Source organism: Panthera pardus, unplaced genomic scaffold, assembly GCF_024362965.1.
Source record: "Panthera pardus isolate Hobbes unplaced genomic scaffold, ASM2436296v1 HiC_scaffold_17, whole genome shotgun sequence".
Taxonomy (NCBI): Eukaryota; Metazoa; Chordata; class Mammalia; order Carnivora; family Felidae; genus Panthera; species Panthera pardus.
Window position 1 is genome coordinate 44,309,734 of NW_026526732.1, and position 22,368 is coordinate 44,332,101.

General features: G+C 38.1%; 1 protein-coding gene across 1 annotated transcript in view; it reads left to right on the forward strand.

Annotated features, from left to right (window-relative positions):
- The window catches only part of MAN1A1 (mannosidase alpha class 1A member 1), a 162,488-nt gene that overhangs the window by 134,850 nt on the left and 5,270 nt on the right, over positions 1-22,368 (forward strand). Inside the window, exons 7-10 of the mRNA XM_019418221.2 lie at positions 1,706-1,799; positions 9,238-9,353; positions 14,352-14,571; positions 15,490-15,662. Coding sequence (XP_019273766.1) covers positions 1,706-1,799; positions 9,238-9,353; positions 14,352-14,571; positions 15,490-15,662 — 603 coding nt within the window. The remainder of the gene's footprint in view (positions 1-1,705; positions 1,800-9,237; positions 9,354-14,351; positions 14,572-15,489; positions 15,663-22,368) is intronic.

A 22,368-nucleotide genomic window follows, 5' to 3' on the forward strand; every position in this document is an offset into this window, starting at 1 on the left:
GAGGCAGCCTGTGATACATGTCTGCTTCTCTACACCTCAAGCAAGTCTCTTCACCTCTCTGAATTTTTTCCTTATCTAAAAATATATAGGTGTTGTGTGGGACTGTATGAACCACGTATGTGACTTTTTAAACTCAAAATAGAAATTAAATTTGAGGTAGCAATTGAATCTATTTCTAATTTGCAAGAAACAAACCCATAGATATTTGGGTAAATTTATATTCAGCCCAACACTTCTGCCCTAAGCTTTCACCCCATCTCTCAGCTCCCCTTTACAGCAAGATTCCTTGGGAGGGTTGTCTCTGTTATCCCCTCTTCTTGTGTCCCACTATCTTAAACACTTTCCAGTCAGCTTTTCTCCCTGCCACACCCATCTCAGTGACCAGTGAGCTCCACATTACCAGGTCTGGTGATTATTCTCACCTCCCAATTTCATCACCCTCTCGGCATCTGATGCACTTGGTCACTTCTCCATGAGACACTGATGGGGCTGCAGGCTTATGGTGCTATCCTGGTTTGCCTCCTTCCTCAGTGGAGTGCTCCTTCTCAGCCTCCTTTGTTGGATCTTCCTCAGCATCCCAATCTCTAAATATCCGAAAGCCCCAGGACTCAAGCCTAGGCCTTTTTATGTTCACTCTCTACATTATTTCATCCAGTCTCATGGGTCTACATGCTATCTATGTGCTGTTGACTCCAAATTTGTAATTCCAGTCCCAACATGTCCCAGACTCTCTCTCCAGCATTTCCACTGAAAGATCTAAAAGAGAGCTACTACTTAAAAAATGCCTCAGACTCAACCCCCAGACCTGTTTCTACCTCAGTCTCCACTATCTGAATAAATGAACCCCTCCATTTACCCAGTGGCTCAGACCACTAATCGGAGGTCATCCAGGCTCAGGCTCCTCTCTTTTTGATAGACCTTAGGTCGAATCCATCAGGAAATGATTTGGCCCTGTTCTGTGACTCTGCTGCTACCCTGTTCCAGGGATCTGTCTTCTCTCACCTGAACTCCGCCGTACCCTCAGTCACGCCCATCCTGCAAGAGCACCAGACTTAAATGGCTTCCCATCACGCTCGAAATAAAATAAGCCCTCATTTTGGCCCACAAGGCTTGCATGTGGCCCTGGTTACCTTTCTCCTCTGCTTTCTGACATTCTCCCCTTTGCTTCCTCACCTCCAGCCTTGGTGGTCTTGCCAAACCCACTTTCTCCTCAGGGCATTTGTACTTGCACCTCCCTCTGCCTAGGTTGCTCTTCCTCCAACTTTCCGCATGGTTGTTCATTTGATTCTTTAAGTTCCTGCTCAAATCCCCTCATGTCAGCCTCCCCGGCCACCCCTGACTCAGCGTGCAGCCTCACCACCTCACATCAGTCTGTCTCACTGCTCTCTATAATTTTTTCACAGCCTTTATCGCCACCTTGACATATTTATGTGTTTATTATCTGTCTCCTCCCACAAGAATGCAAACTCCAAGAGGGTAATGACTTTGTTTATCCACTGATATATCCCTAGTTCCTTCTATGGTGTCTGGCAGATCAGTGTGACTGTATTCACTTACTGAGATTATTTTTGTAAGCCAGTGGCGACTGTCTTTGTTCTAATTCTAAATTCTTTCCTAACATGGAAAAATGTAATGAAGAAAGAGAAGAATGGCACCAAAATTGTTTTTTTAGATTTTCATAGTAACATTTCATTTTCTGTTGTAGGTAATGAATATTCGAACAGTGCTGAACAACCTGGAAAAACCACAAGGCCTTTATCCTAACTATCTGAATCCCAGTAGTGGACAGTGGGGTCAATGTAAGTCAAAAGATTAGACTTGTTTTAGCTCTTTATGGTATCCAGCACTGTTCTAGTAACAGAGAGAAGGAGCACAAAAAAGCACAAATCTTTTTGAGGAATGTTTCGAAAAGGGGAAAGTGGGCATGGTTCCTTTCATGAGTCTCTTGTAAGACAGGCTGTGTTACCAGGGAACTAGGTGGCTTATTTTTCCTGGATAACTGTGAGCATGATGACATTGTAAGCACATTTAAATTATTAATCAGGAAGGGAAGATCTGATCAGGTTGTGTGGGGATGTTAGCCTATAACAAGCTGGTCATGTGGATAGAAGAAAAAATTGTTCCTTTGTGCTATTAACTATTAGCGTTTTGTACAAGAGTAGTCGGATCATTCTACTTTGTAGCTTTTTCTTTTTTTCTTTTTTGGCTACAAGATGAGAGAGGAACCTGAATCTTTAAGGGTTAGGAAATTGAAAGAGCAAACAGGGTGTTTTCTCTACTTAATTTTAAGCCAGCAGATAAAGGTTTCTTCCCAGTAGAATTATCTTCAGATTAGGAGAAAGTATTATGCAAGAAGCCTTCACTTCAGATCCCTTAAGGACTTTGATCAGTGTTACGAAGATTCAGAGTAGTTGAAAGAAATGTTCTTAAGTTGATTTGGAGAAAAAAACCTGGTAGATTAACGCAGCAACTAAGAGCAAGTGCAGAATACTAAGTGAGGTGCCTAACTGTGCTGGGGATATTAGCAATGCCTTACAATTTAATTCTAATTTGAGTATTTTCTTTATATTGAAAATTATATTCTTAGATGATTGTGCCTCACCCTTACTTTAGAAGTACTTTTCTCAAAGAATAATTTAGTAGGGGAAAAAATGCGCTAAAGTCTGTGTTTGTAATGCCTATGGAAGACAGGCATCTCAATGCTGTTGAGACCACAAGACCATAATCATGGTTGCCACTTAACCTAAGTGTGGTCTACATATACTGGACCTTTCAGGAGGTCCACAAGGTCAGAGCTATTTTTATATTAATACTAAGGCTTTCTGCCACCTTCACTGTGCTGATATTTGCACTTCTGTTGCAAGAGCAACAGTGGGTAAAACTACTGAAGCCACAGAGAGAACCATGGTAGAGGAGCCAGAGAGTACTAATCATTGTATTCCTCATCGACAATAAGAAATAAAAATATGCCAGAGGCACTTATGAATAGTTTTAAGGAAAAAAATTACCTGTTAAGTTTATTTATTTATTTTGAAAGAGACGGAGACAGTGCAAGTGGGGGAGGGGCAGAGAGAGTGGGAGACAGAGAATCCCAAGCAGGCCCGTCACTGTCAGCACAGAACCCATGGGGGACTTGAACTCATGAACCGTGAGATCATGACCTGAGCCGAAATCACAAGTCAAAAAAAAAAAATTATTGAGTCTGGTAAATCTCAGCCATTGAGTACACTTCTTTGCTGCATAATAGAAAATAGCGTTTGCCGCATAGAAAAGCACTCGTGTGATTGTTCTAGTTGCAGACTGCACCAGCCATCGATTGCTCCGTGCAGTACCATTTTTACTTGAAAGAACAACTGAAGACACGCTTTGGTTGTTCAGAATTGGGTAACTCGTAGACATGTTCTCAAAAACGAGCCTGTCACTTCAAAGAAAAGTGATGGTGTCGGTGCCATGACAGAATTTGAGTTTCTAAATGAAAATTAGAATTTCAGGAAATGTGTATATGCTGCCATGACCTTGATGCCTTTAACCAATCCTTAGAGACATTTATGATGAGATTGGTGTTCATATTAATAAATACAGTTTTTGGATACCGTATAGTGAACTGTGCAGCATTCAGAAGATCCACATAATTCAGTGAACCAGTATTTTCCAAATGACTAATACATGCAATTAAACAATCATGTCAGAAAGAAGATCCATTCAAAGTGCAAGATAGACCAATGGATTTTAATGTAACAGTACAAAAATTCATTGATGTGATTTCTAATTCCACCTTACAACCAACCTTTAAAACCTTTTTAACCTTTGGGGCACCTGGGTGGCTCAGTTAAGCGTCCAACTTCGGCTCAGGTCGTGATCTCACGGTTTGTGAGTTCAAGCCCCACATCAGGATCTGTGCTGACAGCTGGGGGCCTGGAGCCTGCTCCGGATTCTGTATCTCCCTCTCTCTCTGCTCCTCCCTGCTTACACACTCTCTCTCTCAAAAATAAATAAAGATTAAAAAAAAATTTTTTTTTACATTTTTAACCTTTAAAAAACAATTTGTCAAGTTTTATTTTAGTATCAAAGAAAAATGTCCATACTTATCTAGAAAGATTCTTTAAATACCTTTCCCTTTTCCAACTATGTAACTGTGTGAGGCTGAACTTTCTTTGTGTATTTCCACCAGAATGACATACAGTAGTGGACTGAATATACAGCAGATATGAAAATCCAGCTGTCTTCTGGTATAGCAAAAATTTAAAAGATTTTCAAAAATGTAAATCAGTGTCAGTATTTTCACTGATTTTTTTCTTTTGTAAAATATAACATGTTTATGAAAAAAAAACTTTGTTAATATAATGGTTGTATTATTATTTTAAATGAATAAAATATTTTTAATTTAAATATTTTAAATCTAGTTTCCAATATGGTAGATATTTATAGATATTACATAAACAAGTTATTTGGAGTATTTCTTAATTTTTAAGAGTGTATGGGGCGCCTGGGTGGCTCAGTCGGTTAAGCGTCCGACTTCAGCTCAGGTCACGATCTCGCGGTCCGTGAGTTCGAGCCCCGCGTCGGGCTCTGGGCTGATGGCTCAGAGCCTGGAGCCTGCTTCCGATTCTGTGTCTCCCTCTCTTTCTGCCCCTCCCCTGTTCATGCTCTGTCTCTCTCTGTCTCGAAAATAAATTAAAAAAAAAAAGTTAAAAAAAAATTTAAAGAGTGTAAAAGGGTACTGAGACTAAAAGTTTGAGGACCAGTAGAGTATTTGAAATAAAATAGAATTTGAGTTGCTTTCTGAGTACAAGGACCAGAGAAGATTCTCTAAAAGGACAGGTAGTTTTAGCATTTTCCTTCTCATGAATGATTTTAAAAATTGGAAAAAAAAATTATCTTTGACTCTTTTCTTCCTGTGATTTAGAAGCCACTGTGAAGAGGGACAAAAAGTATCAGTTGTACTGGAATATTCCAGCTTCACCTTCTGCGTTACCAGTATATTGTGTATTTGGCCATGTTTCCCGGTACAAAGGGCCCTTTATATTTGGATTGCTTATGGGCCAATTTCCTGATGGCAAACAAATAGGGTTGATGAGTCTCATGTCCGTTTCGCCTCCTGCACCTCCATCCTGTGTTCCAGCCACAAGGGAAACCAATTTGTTTTTTTCATTCTTTAATCAAGGCCTGCTTGGGCATATCCAGGTCCTGGTTTGTGCTGTTTCCCCGGCCCTTTACCTCTCTTCTGACTTTGCCAACATCCAGCTCAATTGCCCTTTCTTCTGGGGGACCTTCTTCTTCAAGACCCTGGTTGTAATTTGTTAGCACCCACTTGCCTTCTACTCACCCTCTTCTTCCCCTGCCCCAACACTTTGAGTGCTTTCCTATCATTGTCTTTTTCAAAATGATTTGTATACATCCCTGTTCCTAGGGACCCAGAACTTTTGAGGCCAGTGACTTTGCCTTAGTGATGTTTGTTAGCCCAGCACACTATATCTTGCACCTAGTAGGTGTTTGCTTACTTGAATTTTGTGAATCCTCATGCACTGTGTATCCAGTCTGTCCTTCTGTCTCTGCTTTTAATAATGGTTCTATTTATTCTCCTTTAACAGTTGTCCCTGCTCCTCAGTTGTGGCTGAGAGACAGCATCAGGTCCTGGTCACTGATAATATAAAGAGATCTTGCAACTGTTGAGGCCAGTTGGGACTCTGTGTCTATAGACAGAAAATTATCATTCTCTCTTGATTAATATACATATAGTGTCACTTGCATCATTGGGGGAATGCTTTGAGAAGTTCAGATTCAGATGAAGTGTACAAATTATTAAACATTAAAGATACTGAGTATTTAATCCTTTTTGTCTTGATTCTTTTGCTACTCGTTTTATCTCTTTAAGTATTATGAATCCTTTTATGGGACCTATTCCTCTCTCAGGAAGGAAAGAGTAAATTGCCTTCCATAGAGAAGAGCATAATATTTGAGTGACCGTAGTACACATTACGTTTAGAACATTTGGGAATAAAAATACCATATATGTTCTTTCTAGAAGTGGGCGGTCCCTTCCTGCTGATAAAATCGAGCATGTTCTGTCCCACACCCACTAAATATTTACACAGAATTCTGTTGCCAACACAAACAGTCCTCCAGACTGGGGGAAACTTAGTGAGTGATATTCTAAGTTATCAAAAAAGCTTGCTCTTGTTTCTCCTCTATGTTCCTTTATTTTGATTCTTTCCAAATATGAAAAATCTATAGGCAGGAAATAAAAATATAGAAAATTATCTGGTGTTTACCAAAATTAATTAAAGCAAATATATTGTTATGTAACCCTTTTTCCTTTTTTAAAAATCATCAAATGCCCAAACTTGCTTCTTCCGTCCATTATAGAATCATAACCCGAGGGGGAAGAAAATGAAGCTGCTTCTGGCTGTTAGCTTTCAACTCTCAGTGCTTGAACTCTGAAGGGCATGTCTGGATCATGGCCATCATTTCCTATTACTTCATCTAGACCTTGTTATTTTGACAGTAACCAGACAGTGATTTGCTTTACCATGCATCACTTGCATTTGTCTCCTGCAATCATGTTTATAACAACAGGGCTTGTTATTGATGAGATAGTACTTAGTGTATTTAGTTTGTAAATGTCAGAGGTTTCTGTGGTAATTTATTTAGGAAATTGCAAAGGTCACTTCAAACACTGCTGTTTCAAGAATCAGCCTTACTATTGTAAAAACACTAATGTTTACATCAAAATTAAAACTGTAAATCTGGACATTCTTACAATAATAAAAATCACATATTTCACTACTTACAAATATAGCCCTGATTGGGTATAGTCCTTACAAGAATTTTGCTTTGTTCATCAATTGTTTACTGAGTACCTGCTATATGCAAGCTACTTTCAGGGGCTGATAATGGACCAGGCAACATGGTGGATCTAGTCCCTGTCCTCCTGGATCATGATCTTGTAGAGAAGACAGAGAAGAAATTCCACCATCTTTTGAAATTGCCAAGTGTAGTAAACACATGTTATCAAAAAGTGTATAGTGAGGGAACCCAGTGGGTGAGGGTCAGGGAAAGAAAGCATCTTTGAGGAAGCAACATTTGATCCTAGACATGAAATATGAGTAAGAGTTACTACTGAAAGGGAAAGGAGTCAGGGAACGCACATCAGGCCCAGAGAACAACGCCTTTAGAATTCCTGCAGTAGAGCCTGCTGGTTTCAAGGGAACAAAAGAAGAGCCATATGGCAAGAGGATAGAAAGCAATCAGAGCAGAATTGATGGTAATATGGGGAAGATGGAGACCACGCAGGGCCTCTCAGTCTCCGAAGACCCAGGATTTGAGTCTTTGCCATTGAAGGCTTCCAATTAGGGATGATCCAGTTCACATGTCAAAAGGGTTATTCTGGTATTAATGGGGGAATAGTTTGGAGTGGCACTACCATTAGAACTCGGTGTGATGATGGAAATGTTCTGTATCTTTCCTGTGCAGTACAGTAACCTAGGACCACATGTAGCTGTTGGGCACGAGTATGGCTGAGGAACTGAATTATTTTCTTTTCTTTTAATTAATTTAAATGTAAACAGCTGCATGCTATCGGAGTAAAACGGGCCAAATAATTGGGCACTGAAGCCTTGGAAGCAGGGGCTATTGGTAGCTTCATCCAGGATCATATTGGTGAGGACAGAGGAGTGGATGGATTCAGGAAATATATAAGAGGTGAAATTAGTAGAGTTCAGTAGCTCACTGGATATGGGGAAGAGAGAGAGAAGTGAAGAATGACTCTCTGATGTCTAACTTGCACAGTTGGGAGGATGATGGTGCCATGTTAGTGAGACGGGCACCAACGGCAGAAGGTAAGGTTGAGAAGGACAAGAGAATAAATTCAGTTTTAACCTGTTTAATCCTGTCCCCGCATAAGCCTCCAAGTGGAGTTGTTAGGTAGGTGTTAGGAGAAAATTGTCTTGTTAGCTGTGTAAAAACGGGTTCACTTTTATATGACAAAGTCAACACAAAGGTCTTATTTTAAAAAATAGTTACGTTGGGGTGCCTGAGTGGCCCAGCCGATTAAGCATCCAACTTTGGCTCGGGTCATGATCTTATGGTTTGTGAGTTTAAGCCCTGCGCTGAGCTCTGTACTGACAGCTCGGAGCCTGGAGCCTGCTTCGGATTCTGCGTCTCCCTCTCTCTCTGCCCCTCCCCCACTCTCGTCTGTCTCTGTCTCCCTCTCTCTCTCTCACTCAGAAATAAACATTCAAAAATTTTTTAAAATAGTTATGTAAACTAGGTTTGAGTTATGAAACTTAAAATGCATATTTCCAAAATAAGCCTGTTTTATTAGTGCTCAAATTCTCTATGAATTCTAGAAATGATATTTCAAATAGATTATGTCTCTGTTTTTGTAGGTAGATATGCTTGAAAAATTAAAGTATTAATTCAAGCAGTAGGCAAAAGAATACATTCAGTGTCACAAGGTAGAGAGCAAGAAGTTCCAGGTGCGAGACCGTGCGTGGGCTGTGGAGTCAGATGGCACTTACCAGTGATGCAATCTCATTTAGCCTCACTAAGCCTTAATTTTTTTCACTTTTAATGAGGATACTTACCCTATAAGTTACAAAATTGTGGTACTATATGTAGTAGATGTGGCATAATAACTGGCAGTAGGGGAGGATTGTAGGAATGGAGTGTTAGGAAGAACGTCTCCTGCCCTGTCTTCTTTGTTACTGGCCTCCCTCAAAGGATTTTGACCTTATAGGTTGAAAACACTAGAAACTTTATCTAATCATCATCATCATCATCATCACCATCATCATCATGAAAGAGTCTGAGGAGCTTCATTTTATCATATGCCAGTCCTTTTTAAGATTAGTTAATACTCATAGTATTTGACATACTTTAGTTATGTTAGTGAAAGCTAAAGCAATTAAAAATTTATTTGAATATATAACGTGAAATATTTTAATTTGGTAGTTTTAACTAGAAAAACAGATTTTAGGAATTGAGGTTGATTACGTATTTTTTATCTTCATGTTTACAAAACTACCCCGGTAATTATTTAGAGTATATCACATTAGTTAACAGCACATCTGCTCGGTTCAGAATATCTTTCTGAAAACAAGAGATTTGTTGGAATTTAAATGCAACATCGAGTTGCAGTTGACATAGGCTTTTGCATCCTAGTTACTAATGTGATTTTGCTGCATTATCTGAGTTAAAGCCTGAATCACTCTAAAATTCATTTTCCTCTCTTTGCAGATCATGTATCAGTTGGAGGACTCGGAGACAGCTTTTATGAATATTTGCTAAAGGCGTGGTTAATGTCTGACAAGACAGATCTAGAAGCTAAGAAGATGTATTTTGATGCTGTTCAGGTAAGCCCAATATTTAAATCATCTCTGCCACTAAAATAACTTACAACTTGCATATTAATCAGCATTTAATGGGAAATGGAATACCACATGAGTGAATTACAAGGTATTTCCAGTTAGGCTGAGTTCAGTGTCTGCTAATATAACAATAGTAATCACACTTGGGTTTCATTCTAACGGGGCAGTTGAAAGTGTTTTATTTTGCATGAGTCACAAAATCATGAGGAGGAATAAATCCTAAATTGTATTCTGAAAATTGACAAAGTTAAAACTGCCCAAGGAGTGTCTGGGTGGCTAAGTCGGTTAAGTGTCCAATTCTTGATTTGGGCTCGGGTACAGATCTCGTGAGATCAAGTCCTGCATCAGGCTCCACGCTGGCAGTGCAGTCTGTTTGGGATTCTCTCTCTCTCTGTCTCTGTCTCTGTCTCTCTCTTTATCAAAATAAATAAATACACATTAAAAAAGAAAGAAAAAATAAAATTTCCCATGATTACAACATCCCTAATGGCTACTTCCATTTCAAATAAACTTATCTCCAGAGATAAATAGACAGCACTCTCAAATAAAAATCCGAACTAATTAATAGTTTCCTATGATCCTTGTAATGGAGGACCAATGAGAGGGAACAAATATTTGTTGAAATGCCTACTGTGTGCTAAGTAGTATGTTAGGCAGATACTTTAAATGAAGGATTTGTTTGTTTCCTCACAGTAGTTTAGATATTATTTACCTGGTTTTACAGATAAGAGAACTGAACCTTGGAAAAGGTTGATTGTGGAACCAAAAGTCAAACTAAAATTTGTGTCAACACATGTCTCTTTTTACCTCATCACTATGGATTTATTTGTAAAAAAGAATTTCCATAGTACATTTAAGTATGAGCAGTAAGTTAGTAAAGTAAGTTCGAAACTGCTCTGCAAAGTCTATAGGAGGTAGCCAGTGTAAGAGTGAACGAAGCCTCAAGCAAATGTAAGCTTCAGTCAAAACCAAAAATAAAATTTGAAAGTATAAAAAGCTTTAAAAGAAGAATATTGTTTTATATAAAATGCTTGAACTCATACCCAACTTTTCAGGAACAAAGTTTTTTAGCAGAACTCAGTACATTTGTGATTGATAAGTATTTTATGTAGTAACCCATTTTCTTAATTATTATCAAGTCATCTCAAATAATGTTATAAACTTATGGCTAAATCCTCAGAAAAATGACTTTTTTATTGACTCCTCAGAAACTTTTTTATAATCAAGAATATTAATTCATAGGGGAGAAAAGTGGAAGTTTATAATTCCAATAATGTAGCCACTGTTCTAAAATTAGTCTTCCTGAGAAGGAGGTCTGGGTAATTTAGACATAGTCCAATTTATTCGTTGAAATATAAATGCAACTTACTTTGCTCTGGTTGTCCAGATTCAATATTACTGTGGTTCCCTCCCAAGATCAATAAGAAGCATCACTAAGTACAGCAGATATGACTCTTTACTGCCTGACATACAGGAACCAGAATGCCTTAGTACATTGGCTTTTGTTTAGCACACCTTTAATTAAGGCGCATGATGAACATAAAAAGCAAAGTAGGATATGGTTCACATGGCCTCTTCCAGGTTTGTTTCTCATCATTCCTATGAGGTTTCAGGTTTTAAGGTAGGGAATTCTTCTCCATACCGTATGGTTTCCAGTGTGTCATTTTTTTTTCTTGTTATCCTGGCAGATATTTTAATTATTCTAATCTTAAAAAGGTCCCCTAAGATCTTGCAAGGTAACTTTAAAATGTTCTTTGAAATATTTTCCCCGAGTTTTTAGACTATACCCACACAGTATATGTTCATTTATTCCTATTCCTTTATTCATATTCATTTATTCCTCAGACAGGATTCCAGCTGCTCCCATGCAGTGTCCCCGGCACAGCTATAGGGATTTATGAACAGCACAGTAGTATGTTCATTTATTTCTTACCATCTTGTCTATATTGCATTTAGACAAACCATGGACAGGAAAATCCATTAAGAACAAATGAAGTAAAGTGTTTCCTGTTTCTCTTAATAGTAAAAACATTTCCAATTCATTGTATGTTTAACATAGAAAGCAAAGCTAGAACAATTACATTTCTGATTTTGAGAAGTAACCATGTCTCATATAGCAAAGTTTCTTTCTGCTAAACTGTAGTTTAAAAAAGCGTTATTATTAAGGAGAGAGTCCTTTACGTTATTGTTCTGGACAGTTGAGTTACTGCGGATATAGTTCTTCGATTTTAGCCTCAAGTGGATTTTGGAAAGCACTCAATCCCAGCATAGTCTGTTTTCTTTGGTTGTTTTAATAACAAAATACTTTGTGCTTTCAGCTGGCTGTTAAGTTCTTCTCTAGAGACCACACTAAGAATGCACAGTGGTGGATGTTCATTCTTCCAGAGGTCCATTGGAATGAATGGTAGCTGGGCTGATGATGTGTTAGACATTTAAGTTTCTAAAGGTTTCATCACACCAATTCTTTTCAAATATGGAAGGCTGAAATCACAACATATGTAATATTCTTTTTTCCTAAGCAATTCTCTGTAGATTTGACACTTTTTTTTTTAGAGCCACTAAAGACTATTTTTTCCTCTTTTATATTTATTTACATTTTCCCACTGTCACACAAACATTGCTTCAAAAGTCTTGGAACTTCATTGTAGTTTATTTAAGAGGTAGCAGCTTGGTCAGAACCATGCCAAAAGAAAGAATATAGTACTTTTTTCGGGATCTGTAACAGGGTAATAATGTTTCACTAATCCATGATCCAAAGCTATAACTTTTGCCATGTAGAAAGAATAATTTCTTGGGTGATGAACAAATATCTGCTTTAAGACCTTTACTGTAATTTGTGCTATAAGAAGTGTAAATAGTTAAGATGTTCAGTTGCATGAATAAGAATGAATGTTAATATAACTAGACCATCAATAAAACTAGCTAACCACAGTTAATGAGCACAGTAGTATGTTCATTTATTTCTTACCATCTTGGTTTCATGTATTTATTTCCAATAAAAATAGGAAAGGTTTTATCTGTCTGTATATTCACTTTCATTCATTCTTCTCAATCTCAAGTTTCATCTGTGTGTACTGTTCCCAAATGTGCTTCCTAAAAAACTCTTTTTTTTTTTTTATAATAGTGTAACAGGTATAGACGTAGTCTTAGCCCTTTTTCTTCTATGAAGTAATTGAAAGGGGAAAAAAAAAACACAACATTTCCTGTTACAGTAGTTGGAAGTTAGTGATTTCAAACAGTTATATTTCATTTTTGCTTTTTAGAATATAAGGCTTATTTGAAAGGCTTATCTATTTGAAAAGAATATCAACAATCCTGCAGCAGAAATAAGAGATATTTTACAGATCATATTTGTAAACATCATTTCCCCCCAATTTACAGATCTTTATTCCTTTTTTTTAAGTTTTTATTTTAATTCCAGTTAACACACAGTGTTATATTTGTTTCAGGTGTACATTATAATAATTCAACACTTCCATATATCACCTTGTGCTCTTCACAATAAGTGCCCTCCATCCCCATCACCTATTTCACCCATCTCCCCCCTCTGGTAACCATCCCTCCCCTCTGGTAACCATCAGTTTGTTCTCTATAATTAAGACTTTGTTTCGTGATTTGTCTATTTTTCCCTGTATTTATTTTTTTTCTTAAATTCCATATATGAGCGATATCATCTGGTATTTGTCTTTCCCTGACTGACTTATTTCGCTTAGCATTATACTATCTAGCTCCATCTATGTCATTGCAAATGGCAAGATTTCATTTGTTTTTGTGGCTAAATAATATTTTATTATTGCCACATCTTCTTTATCCATTCACCAATCGATGGACACTTGGGCTGCTTCCATATCTTGGCTATTGTAAATAATGCTTCTATAAACATAGGGGTGCGTGTATCCCTTTGAATCAGTGTTCTTGTATTCTCTGGATAAATACCTAGTAGTGTGATTGCTGGATCGTATGGTAGTTCCATTATTACCTGAGAATCCTCATACTATTTTCCATCGCGGCTGCCCCAGTTTGCATTCCCACCAACAGTGTGTGAGTGTTCCTTTTTCTTCACATCCTCACCAACACCTGTTGTTTCTTGTGTTGTTGATCTTAGCCATTCTGACAGGTGTGAGGTGGTATCTCATCATGGTTTTCATTGGCATTTACTTGATGGTAAGTGATGATGAGCATTTTTTCATGTGTCTTTTTTTTTTTCCATTGTACACGAATGTGCTTTTTAATAGAATTATTAGGGGGGAATTTAATTCAAATGTTACCACAATGGAGATGTGAATGAGGATGATAAATGAACTTTATCAAGTGCTAGGGACAGTACTGACTGCTTCATAAACTAAATGTTGCTGAATTTTCTCAGTAAATACTACTTATTCTCCTTTTATGGATAAGGATACTGAGATTTGGGGATACAGTAAGCAAATTACCCACCAAATTCACAGATAGTAAATGTCAGAGCTGGAATTTTGAGGCCAAGCAAACTGATTCAAGAACAGCACATCTTTCCCACTCAGTTTTGCCACTCTCTGAGCCTAAGAGAGCAAAAAGAAGGGTAATACCACCAGCCTGATTTTATATACAGATACGCTCTGTTCTTCATCCACAGTAGGGCCTGTGCTTTGTGCTATTTCTTCATTGTGAAAATGGAAATGCATTAAGCATTACGTCTACACCAGTGGCCTATCATTGAGAAGCAGACCATTTTTGTTGTATGAGGACTAAAAGTGTTTGATCATGGACTCAGGCAAAACCAACTGGACTGGCCCAACAGTGATAATTCTAATGAACCAAACTAATAAAGCATATACTAGAGGAAGATACAGAAAGCAATAGCATAAAATTTCAGGTTGAATCAGATTTATAACAAACTCAAACCGTGAGTGAGGTTATATTCTTTTTCTCTCTTAGTCTTGAGAGTGTTTTTAGTATAAATTTGAGAGGAGATTTAAAAATGTTGAAAATAATTATTATTTTCAGGCAATTGAGACTCACTTGATCCGCAAGTCTAGTAGGGGACTGACTTACATCGCGGAGTGGAAAGGGGGCCTCCTGGAACACAAGATGGGCCACCTGACCTGCTTTGCTGGAGGCATGTTTGCACTCGGGGCGGACGATGCTCCCGCAGGCCTGACCCAACACTACCTTCAACTCGGGGCTGAAATTGCCCGGACCTGTTATGAATCTTACAATCGCACATGTGAGTACATGTTACTCTTCATTTTCTATTCCCACATGCTTTTATTTCATTCCTAAGGAACATTGACATTGCTGCCATCAAAAGAATATCCACTGTGCCTCATGAAATAGGAAGCTCATGATTAATATTTTAAAGGAATTTATATTTTTTACTTTAGGAAGTACTGCTTTCTACATAAAAATATCTACTCTTAGTTTACTAAGGAACAAAATTTGAGGCCGTAAAGGGTTAAGCCAGTCTATTTATTGACCCTGCTTTAGGCAAATTACATTGGGTAAGACTCTCTATCCCAAGTGCAAAAGAAATTTAGTATTTTATAAACCATTATTAATCTTCTCAGTGTCTCTATGAAATAGAGTCTGGGTCCCTTCTTATGAAATAGGAGTTTGAAGCACAAAGATTAACATAATTTATGACATAATGACTTAGAATTAGTTTTCCAGCTAGCTAATAAGGGGTGTTGTAGTGCCTTGTATTTACCTGGGGTGCACTCAGTAAATGATGGTTAAATGAAAGAAAATAAAAGATCATTGCCATTTTCTAAAAAGGACTCAGATGACTATATTCTCAAAGTTGAGACATTATTATTTTGAACATTATTATGTGATGTTTATAACCATTTCTATTTTTCTTTTTTTTAAATATAATTTATTGTCAGATTGGTTTCCATACAACACCTAGTGCTCATCCCAATAAGTGCCCTCCCTCCTGCCCATCACCCACTTTCCCCTCTCCCCCACCCCCACCTACCCTTAATTTGTTCTCAGTCCTTAAGAGTCTCTTATGGTATAACCATTTCTTAAAATGATTGTTTTGGCATATCTCTTGAATGTTGTAAAGTACTTTCTAGTTTCATTTAAGTTATAGAACTAAGCAGTGTCCAAGGCAATAACCCTTGTCACTGTGCATACTCTTTAGTTATGAAGCTGGGACCAGAAGCTTTCAGATTCGATGGTGGTGTTGAAGCCATTGCTACAAGGCAAAATGAAAAATACTACATCCTGCGGCCAGAGGTTGTTGAGACTTACATGTACATGTGGCGACTGACTCATGATCCAAAGTACAGGAAATGGGCCTGGGAAGCAGTAGAGGTGATATTTTAATCTGCTGACATTTCTTGTTCATAAATGTCTCAGGAAAAATGTTCAATGATTTCTGTCAATCTAGTATATCAACTTTCCTATGGTTTTGAAAGCTTTAATCAGACTTTTTCCCAACTTAGGAATGAGTGTTGTCAGTTGTCATCCTATATCCCTGGCTTTGCTTCATGTGACAATGATATTAATATATGAATTGTGAGATTGAAGGAAGTATGTAGAAAGGCATATTATGAAATTAAGTTCCCACAGCCATAGAAATGATGATCATTTAATTCCACAAGGACTTGTTGACAACTTGGGGAAAATCACCCCTGCCTGTTGTCTGTTTAAAGAAGCCGCTCTGTGGTTTGTTGTTGTTGTTGTTGTTGTTGTTAGTCTTTAGGCATTGAAATGAAAATATATGCTTGTACTTAGAGTTCCAACCCAAATAAAGAGGTAAATTGAGGCAAACTCAAAATTATATTAAAAAAAAAAAAAAGTTGATTCCAGAAGAGCAGAGGAATTGCAATTCAGGACACACAGAATGTAGCAAGCTACAGGTGAGTCAGTTGAGGGTTTGAAGTAGGATTTATGGACAGGGAATGTAAAGAAGAAAGAATTCAGTTAGAGTCTATTCAAGTAAAAAACAAATGGAGACCAGCTTTGAAAATTCCCTGAGCAGACAAAACCAGTCCAGTCCTACAAATATAGCTCAATGGAGCTCTTCTGTGAGACCAGCCAGGCCTGTGTCATTTCATGTTCATTCCTCTGAAAACCATAAGTAAAACTTCCCAAAGTTGATATAAGGCACCCCCTGACCAACTCCCTGCCATTCCAATATTATCAGTTTTCTATAAATCCAGCATATGTAGGAAATCAGTCTCTCCGTCCTCAAGTTTTGTTTTCCCGAGGGCACATGCATAAGATTTTCCATTTTCTACCTTCCAGTTCCATTTTAGATTGAAATTCTTTCACAGAATAAATTAACTACTTAGATCTAACTTTTAGAAAGAACCCATAGAACTACTTTGTGCAATAGTATTCATTCACTGATCTCAGGCTTATATAAACTTTCCATTTGTCCAATACACTGTTTTAATTGTCTTTGTCACCCCTTGGGTCTCTCCTGCCGAATATGGCATATCATCTTCCTAAACTAATCTGGTGAACACTGTGTGCTGGTGCCCACGGACGTTGCCTCCAGAATATGTATCAAATGGTGTCTAATTTTAAGAGCTGTTATTCTGGAAGGAGTTGTGATGGGGCACCCAGGCAATAAGAGCAAGCCAAAGCTTGAATTACACTCACTTACTCTTTAACACTCTGTTACAAAGTTAGCTGTCTTTAAAAACTGACCATTAGAAACAACTTCTGTAAGGGCACCTGGGTGGCTCAGTCGGGTAAGTGCCTAACTCTTGATTTTGACTCAGGTCATGACCTCACAGTTTATGAGATCAAGCCCCCTGTTGGGCTCTGTGCTGACAGCAGGGTTCCTGCTTGGGATTCTCTCTCTCTTTCTGCCTCTCTCCCATTCTCTTTCTCCATATATAACAAACAAACAAACAAACAGACTTTAAAAAAATAAAAGAACTTCTCTCAGGAAATCTAAAATGAATATATTGCCTTTGTGTAAATCGCTAACTAATATCTTAGGAAGCCATTGATGAATATTGCTTTTTACCCACTCCGTGTAGAATATGTCTTATCACTGATCATTAATCATTTTAAGGAATAACGATTCTTTAGGTCCCTTTTTTCTTTTTTTTTTTTCTTGCAAAGTTTTCTCGTTATGTTTAGCCAGTAGTAGTTCCAGTTTCTTTAAATGTGTGTTGTTTTCCCTCTGAAAAACTGTATAAAAATGGAAGTTCATGTAAACTTTGGTGATAGGAAATGATTTTGGTTTTCAACACTCCAGCAAAATAATTAAGGCTAAGAGTCACCTTATGAATATCAGTTTAAATGGATATATCTCATTAAATGTAAAACACCCTAATTGATAAGGGTATTTGATAACAGTGTGATTTTATGTACCACTAAGAGAATACAACACTACCAATTAAATTATGACATGCCAATTTTAGAGATGGCAAAGTGTGAAAAGCATATGGCCAGGGACTGATATAAAAACAGAAATAAGTAAACCAATATTGTCATGTGGTCGAAGAGCTTTGGTTTGCTTGGTTCTTCAGGGGCGTGTGTGTGTTTGTGGGGTAATAAATTGGTTTCAGATGTTAGGATTTTTGTCTGTTGTCAAATTTTAGCATAGCGTATGATGTAAGATTGTTTCCCTGTGCCAGGACTCCTGGGTGGTTCAGTTGGTTAAGTGTCCAGCTTTGGCTCAGGTCATGATCTCACGGTTTGTGGGTTTAAGCCCCGCGTTGGGCTCTGTGCTGACAGCTCAGAGCCTGGAGCCTGCTTGGGATTCTGTGTCTCCTCTCTCTGCCCCTCCCCAACTTGCACGCGCACGTGTGCTCTCTCTCTCTCTCTCTCTCTCTCTCTCTCTCTCTCAAAAGTAAACATTAAAAAAATGTTTTTAGTAAAAAAAATAAAGATCATTTCCCTGTGCCACAAAACAGGTGTACCCCCAACCCCACCCTTGTCTTTTGCCACTAGTGCTTCTGCTGGAACTTGAGGTGTAGTGGGGACAGAGGAGTGCTGGGACACTTGCCTTTTGTAAAGTACAAATCGTAGACTTAGATGGTGTGGTGGTACTTTTTTCCCTTGTGTCACACCCCCCAGCCCTCCTTTGTTTCAGCTGCAGCTGCGGTGGGCAGTATCGCTGTGGGCTCCCTGGTGTTTCTCAGCTGCTCTGACTCTGGGCTTCCTCCCAGGCTGTGGTCTGGGAAGCGGGACAGTTAAAGTCTCCAGGGACAACTCTGAAGCAGTGAGGCTTCAGAGTTGATGGACAACTATGTCAGTCTTCCCTCTTTGAAGAATAACTCTGAGATTCCTTCTGCGTGGTTCCTCAGATGGTTTCCAGTGGGACGGAGCCCTTGCGGCCCACAGCTGTAACCCAGTCAACATATTTCACTGGCTATTCTCCCTTGCTTCGTTCACTTTTCCCATTCATCACCTAAAAACTTCTTGCATCCAACCCTGTCTCATGCTCTGTTTTTAGGGGAAGCCAAACTAAAACATAGGAGTATACCTTCAAACTAACCTAGTCTATCTAGCTTTCCACTCAAAGAAAGGACTTGTCTTCGTCTTTGCCAAATGGATATTCCTCATCAATCCAAGGACTTTGTAGCAAAAGGAATATGGTACTAATAAAGTAATTCATTCCAATTTTTTAATGTCTGAAAGTGTTAGAAAGTTACTTTTTGAAAGCAGAATTTACAGTGTTTTGTGTTCTGGGGGTCCTGAGGAAAACTCCCTTCTCTCTTCTACATTTTAGCTCCTCATTTATCTGAAGACAGCATGTTCTGCCACCTGTTCCTTCCCCACCCAACACTTCTCTCCATTTGCGTCCTCATGACATGTGCGGTCTCTCAGGTCTGAGCTGTGCAAATCAATAACCTCTCTTCTGAGTATCATTTCCCACAGCCTATGGTCCAACTTGTTCTTTTAGTAGATTGTAAAATTCCTGGCTTACACTGAAATTGTGGTCAAATGGTGTTAGCTACTACATAGCCACTGTTGTGACGGCTCTTTTGTTCCATATCTGTTTTCACCCATACTTGCTATTTGTAAAGTATTTGTCAGCCCTGCTGTCTTCTAATGAAATTCTCCCTTTCCAGCCTTCTTTCATTGATACACTCAGTAAACCTGCTTTCCATGTCTTAACCAAATTCCTGAATGGTAATGCCAAACACAGTAATAATGTCGAACAAGATATGAGATTATATAATCCAGCATACAGCACTAGAAACTTCTCCGTAAATTACCAACAATCCATTAATCACAGATATTCATGCATTTGTGAATCTATGTAGCAGAAATAACATTTACCTGATAGTTCTTTTGCTTTTTCTCAATAATGTCATGAAAACTTTATTAAATTCCTCCCAATTAAGTAGGTATAATATTCTGATAAAGGTCTACTACAAATTATACATATACATTCACATATGTGTTGGTAAATATAGATTTGACAACATCTATAATTATAGGTATGTATAAATTATATGAGGTCTCCTCTGGTCCACCGTAGCAGATAAGCCCTTATATAGGGATTTTGTGTTTCTTCTTTTTACGCACATTTTTTTCTGGTCTCCTAAATCTGACCTTTTCCATATTGTCTTCTCAGTCCCTTCTTGTCCCTTCTCAGGCTGGAACCCTGTTTCCAGAATCTTTGATATGTCTGTTTTGCTAGGTTCCAAACTCAACCATTCAGGTTTATTATTAGCATTGTTGCCTGGGATCCACTCTAGGAAATCTCCACGGATCAGCTGTTTATCTAAGCTGTTTAACCTAAAGATAAGAGAATGCTTTTCTTTATCTTTCTGACTTAGGATTTTAACTCATGCTGCTCCCTATTCTCTTACCTTTCTTCCCCCTAAAAAGGTATAGTCACTGGTGTCTGGGTTGTCCTTCATCCTTTGTGTAGACTTCCAGTAACTGTAAACATTTTCCTATTTTCTATTCTCTGCTATTAGCACATCCCAGCCACATATGGTCACTAATAATGTAAGCATTTACATAAAATCGAGGTGACCCCTATGCCTAGAGTCTGAGAGTCCCAAGAACAGATTGTAGTAAAATGATGTTCTAATCAGACTGTGCAGCATAAATACGTGACTGCTTCCACTGTTGAGTTACTGTGAAACCAGGACCTGTTATGGGTGCCCAGGAGGCTCCATATTCCTAAAGTTTCAAAGTTTAGACTTGAAGGTTTTTCATTTTTTGAAAGTTAAAAAAAAAAAAAAAAAGCCTGTGGCAGTTCCCTTTTTTTTTCCCTCTTTAATTTGCCAAAAGCCTCTGAAAGGTCCCTGTCACTATGGTAAGCGTGTCTTCATCTTGTTTTATTCTCATGACAGCCCCATGTTGAGCAAAGGGACATTGCCTAGGTCCAGAAACATCTGAGGTCACAGGGAGTCTAGGGCTGGGATTTGGCCCCCTCTTCTAAGATTTTAGAATGTGTTCTGGACCACTATGGCTCACCACATTAGGACAGAGAGAGAAGAAGAATGGGGGTGAACTGAAAAGAAGAAAAAAGATTGGGCATTGTCTACCCCACAGAACAACTGTTTTCCTATAATGAAAGAGGGAACTTAACAGAAATTTCCATGGGAGAGAGGAGTGGCAGTTGATCATGCCTGGTCCTCTCATTAGCTTATCACCAAAGAACTTCAAGGGGGGAAAAAAGTTTCATTGTTAAAATCTTTTTTAGGAAATGTCTGGAAGTAGGGTTTAATTATGTTCCATAACAAGCTTGTCCATTTCTTCCAAATCCTGTTTTTTTTTTTTTTCTTTTTTACAAATAATCTCTGGTCTACTCCAGTGTATCTGGTATTTGACTTTTTAATCAAAAAGAACTTCTGTCAAAAAAGGAAGGAAGGAAAAAAATATTAGGACCTGAAAGTTCCTTTCCACAGGCTTTCCCTGCTTGGTTTGTTTGTCTGCAACAGAGAATATAATCAAAGCATTTTTTTAAGTTGATCTTATTTTCCCAGTGGCTTTTAAAAAGTACCAAATCATGAGGTATTTTCTTTATTCATGTAGCCTGCAAATTGTGTTAGGTTGTTACCTAAATTTTCATTTCCACACTGCCCAACCCATCTCCTTTCCAAATACTCGTTATAGTCAGAGAACTTCAGAAATGTAGCATCATTTCTCTCTAGACAGTTAAGAAATGGACTCATCCTATTTTCTTCCATCCCAGAGCAAAACAAAAACAACAACAACAACAACAAAAAAAAAAACCACTTTTTTTAGAAGTAGATATCAGCCACATTTTTTCACTGCTTTGCATTTTCTTCTTTTATATCTGTTACCAATGTCACTAATTAGTACTCCGCAATCAGTTTTTATAAAATAAGATATTCTGAGTGTACTAGCAGCTGTTTTTGGTCCAGTATATGTTCTAAGTTTTTGGGTTTATAATCCCAATTGACATTAACAGTCTCTCTAGATCAGGGGTCAGCAAACTTTTTCTATAAGAGCCAGAGAAAATTAGGCATAGGGACCAAGTACAACTAAAAGCGTACCTCATTTTATTGTGCATTGCTTTATTGTGCTGTGTGGATATTGTGTTTTTGTTTTTGTTTTTGTTTTTTTACAAATTGAAGGTTTGTGGCTACCTGTGTCAACCAAGTCTAATTGGTGCCATTTTTCCAACAATATTTGCTGCTTGCTTTATGTCTCTGTGTCACATTTTGTAATTCTCACAATATTTACAACTTTTTCACTGTTATATTTATTATGGTGAATGTGTAATCAGTGATCTTTGATGTTATTGTTGTAACTGGTTTGGCTGCTACAAACTGCGCCCTTATAAGACAGAACTTTATCGATAAATGTTATGTGTTCTGATTGCTCCACCAACTAGCCATCCCCCAACTCTCTCCCCCTCCTTGGACCTCCCTCTTTCCTGAGATATGACAATACTGGAATTAGGCCAATTAATAGCCCTATAAAGGCCTCTAAGTGTTCAGATGAAAGGAAGAGTCACATATCTTACAATTTAAATCAAAAGCTAGAAATGATTAGGTTTAATGAGGAAGGCTTCTCGTGCCAAACAGCCACATTGTGAGTGCAAAGGAAAAGTTCTTGAAGGAAA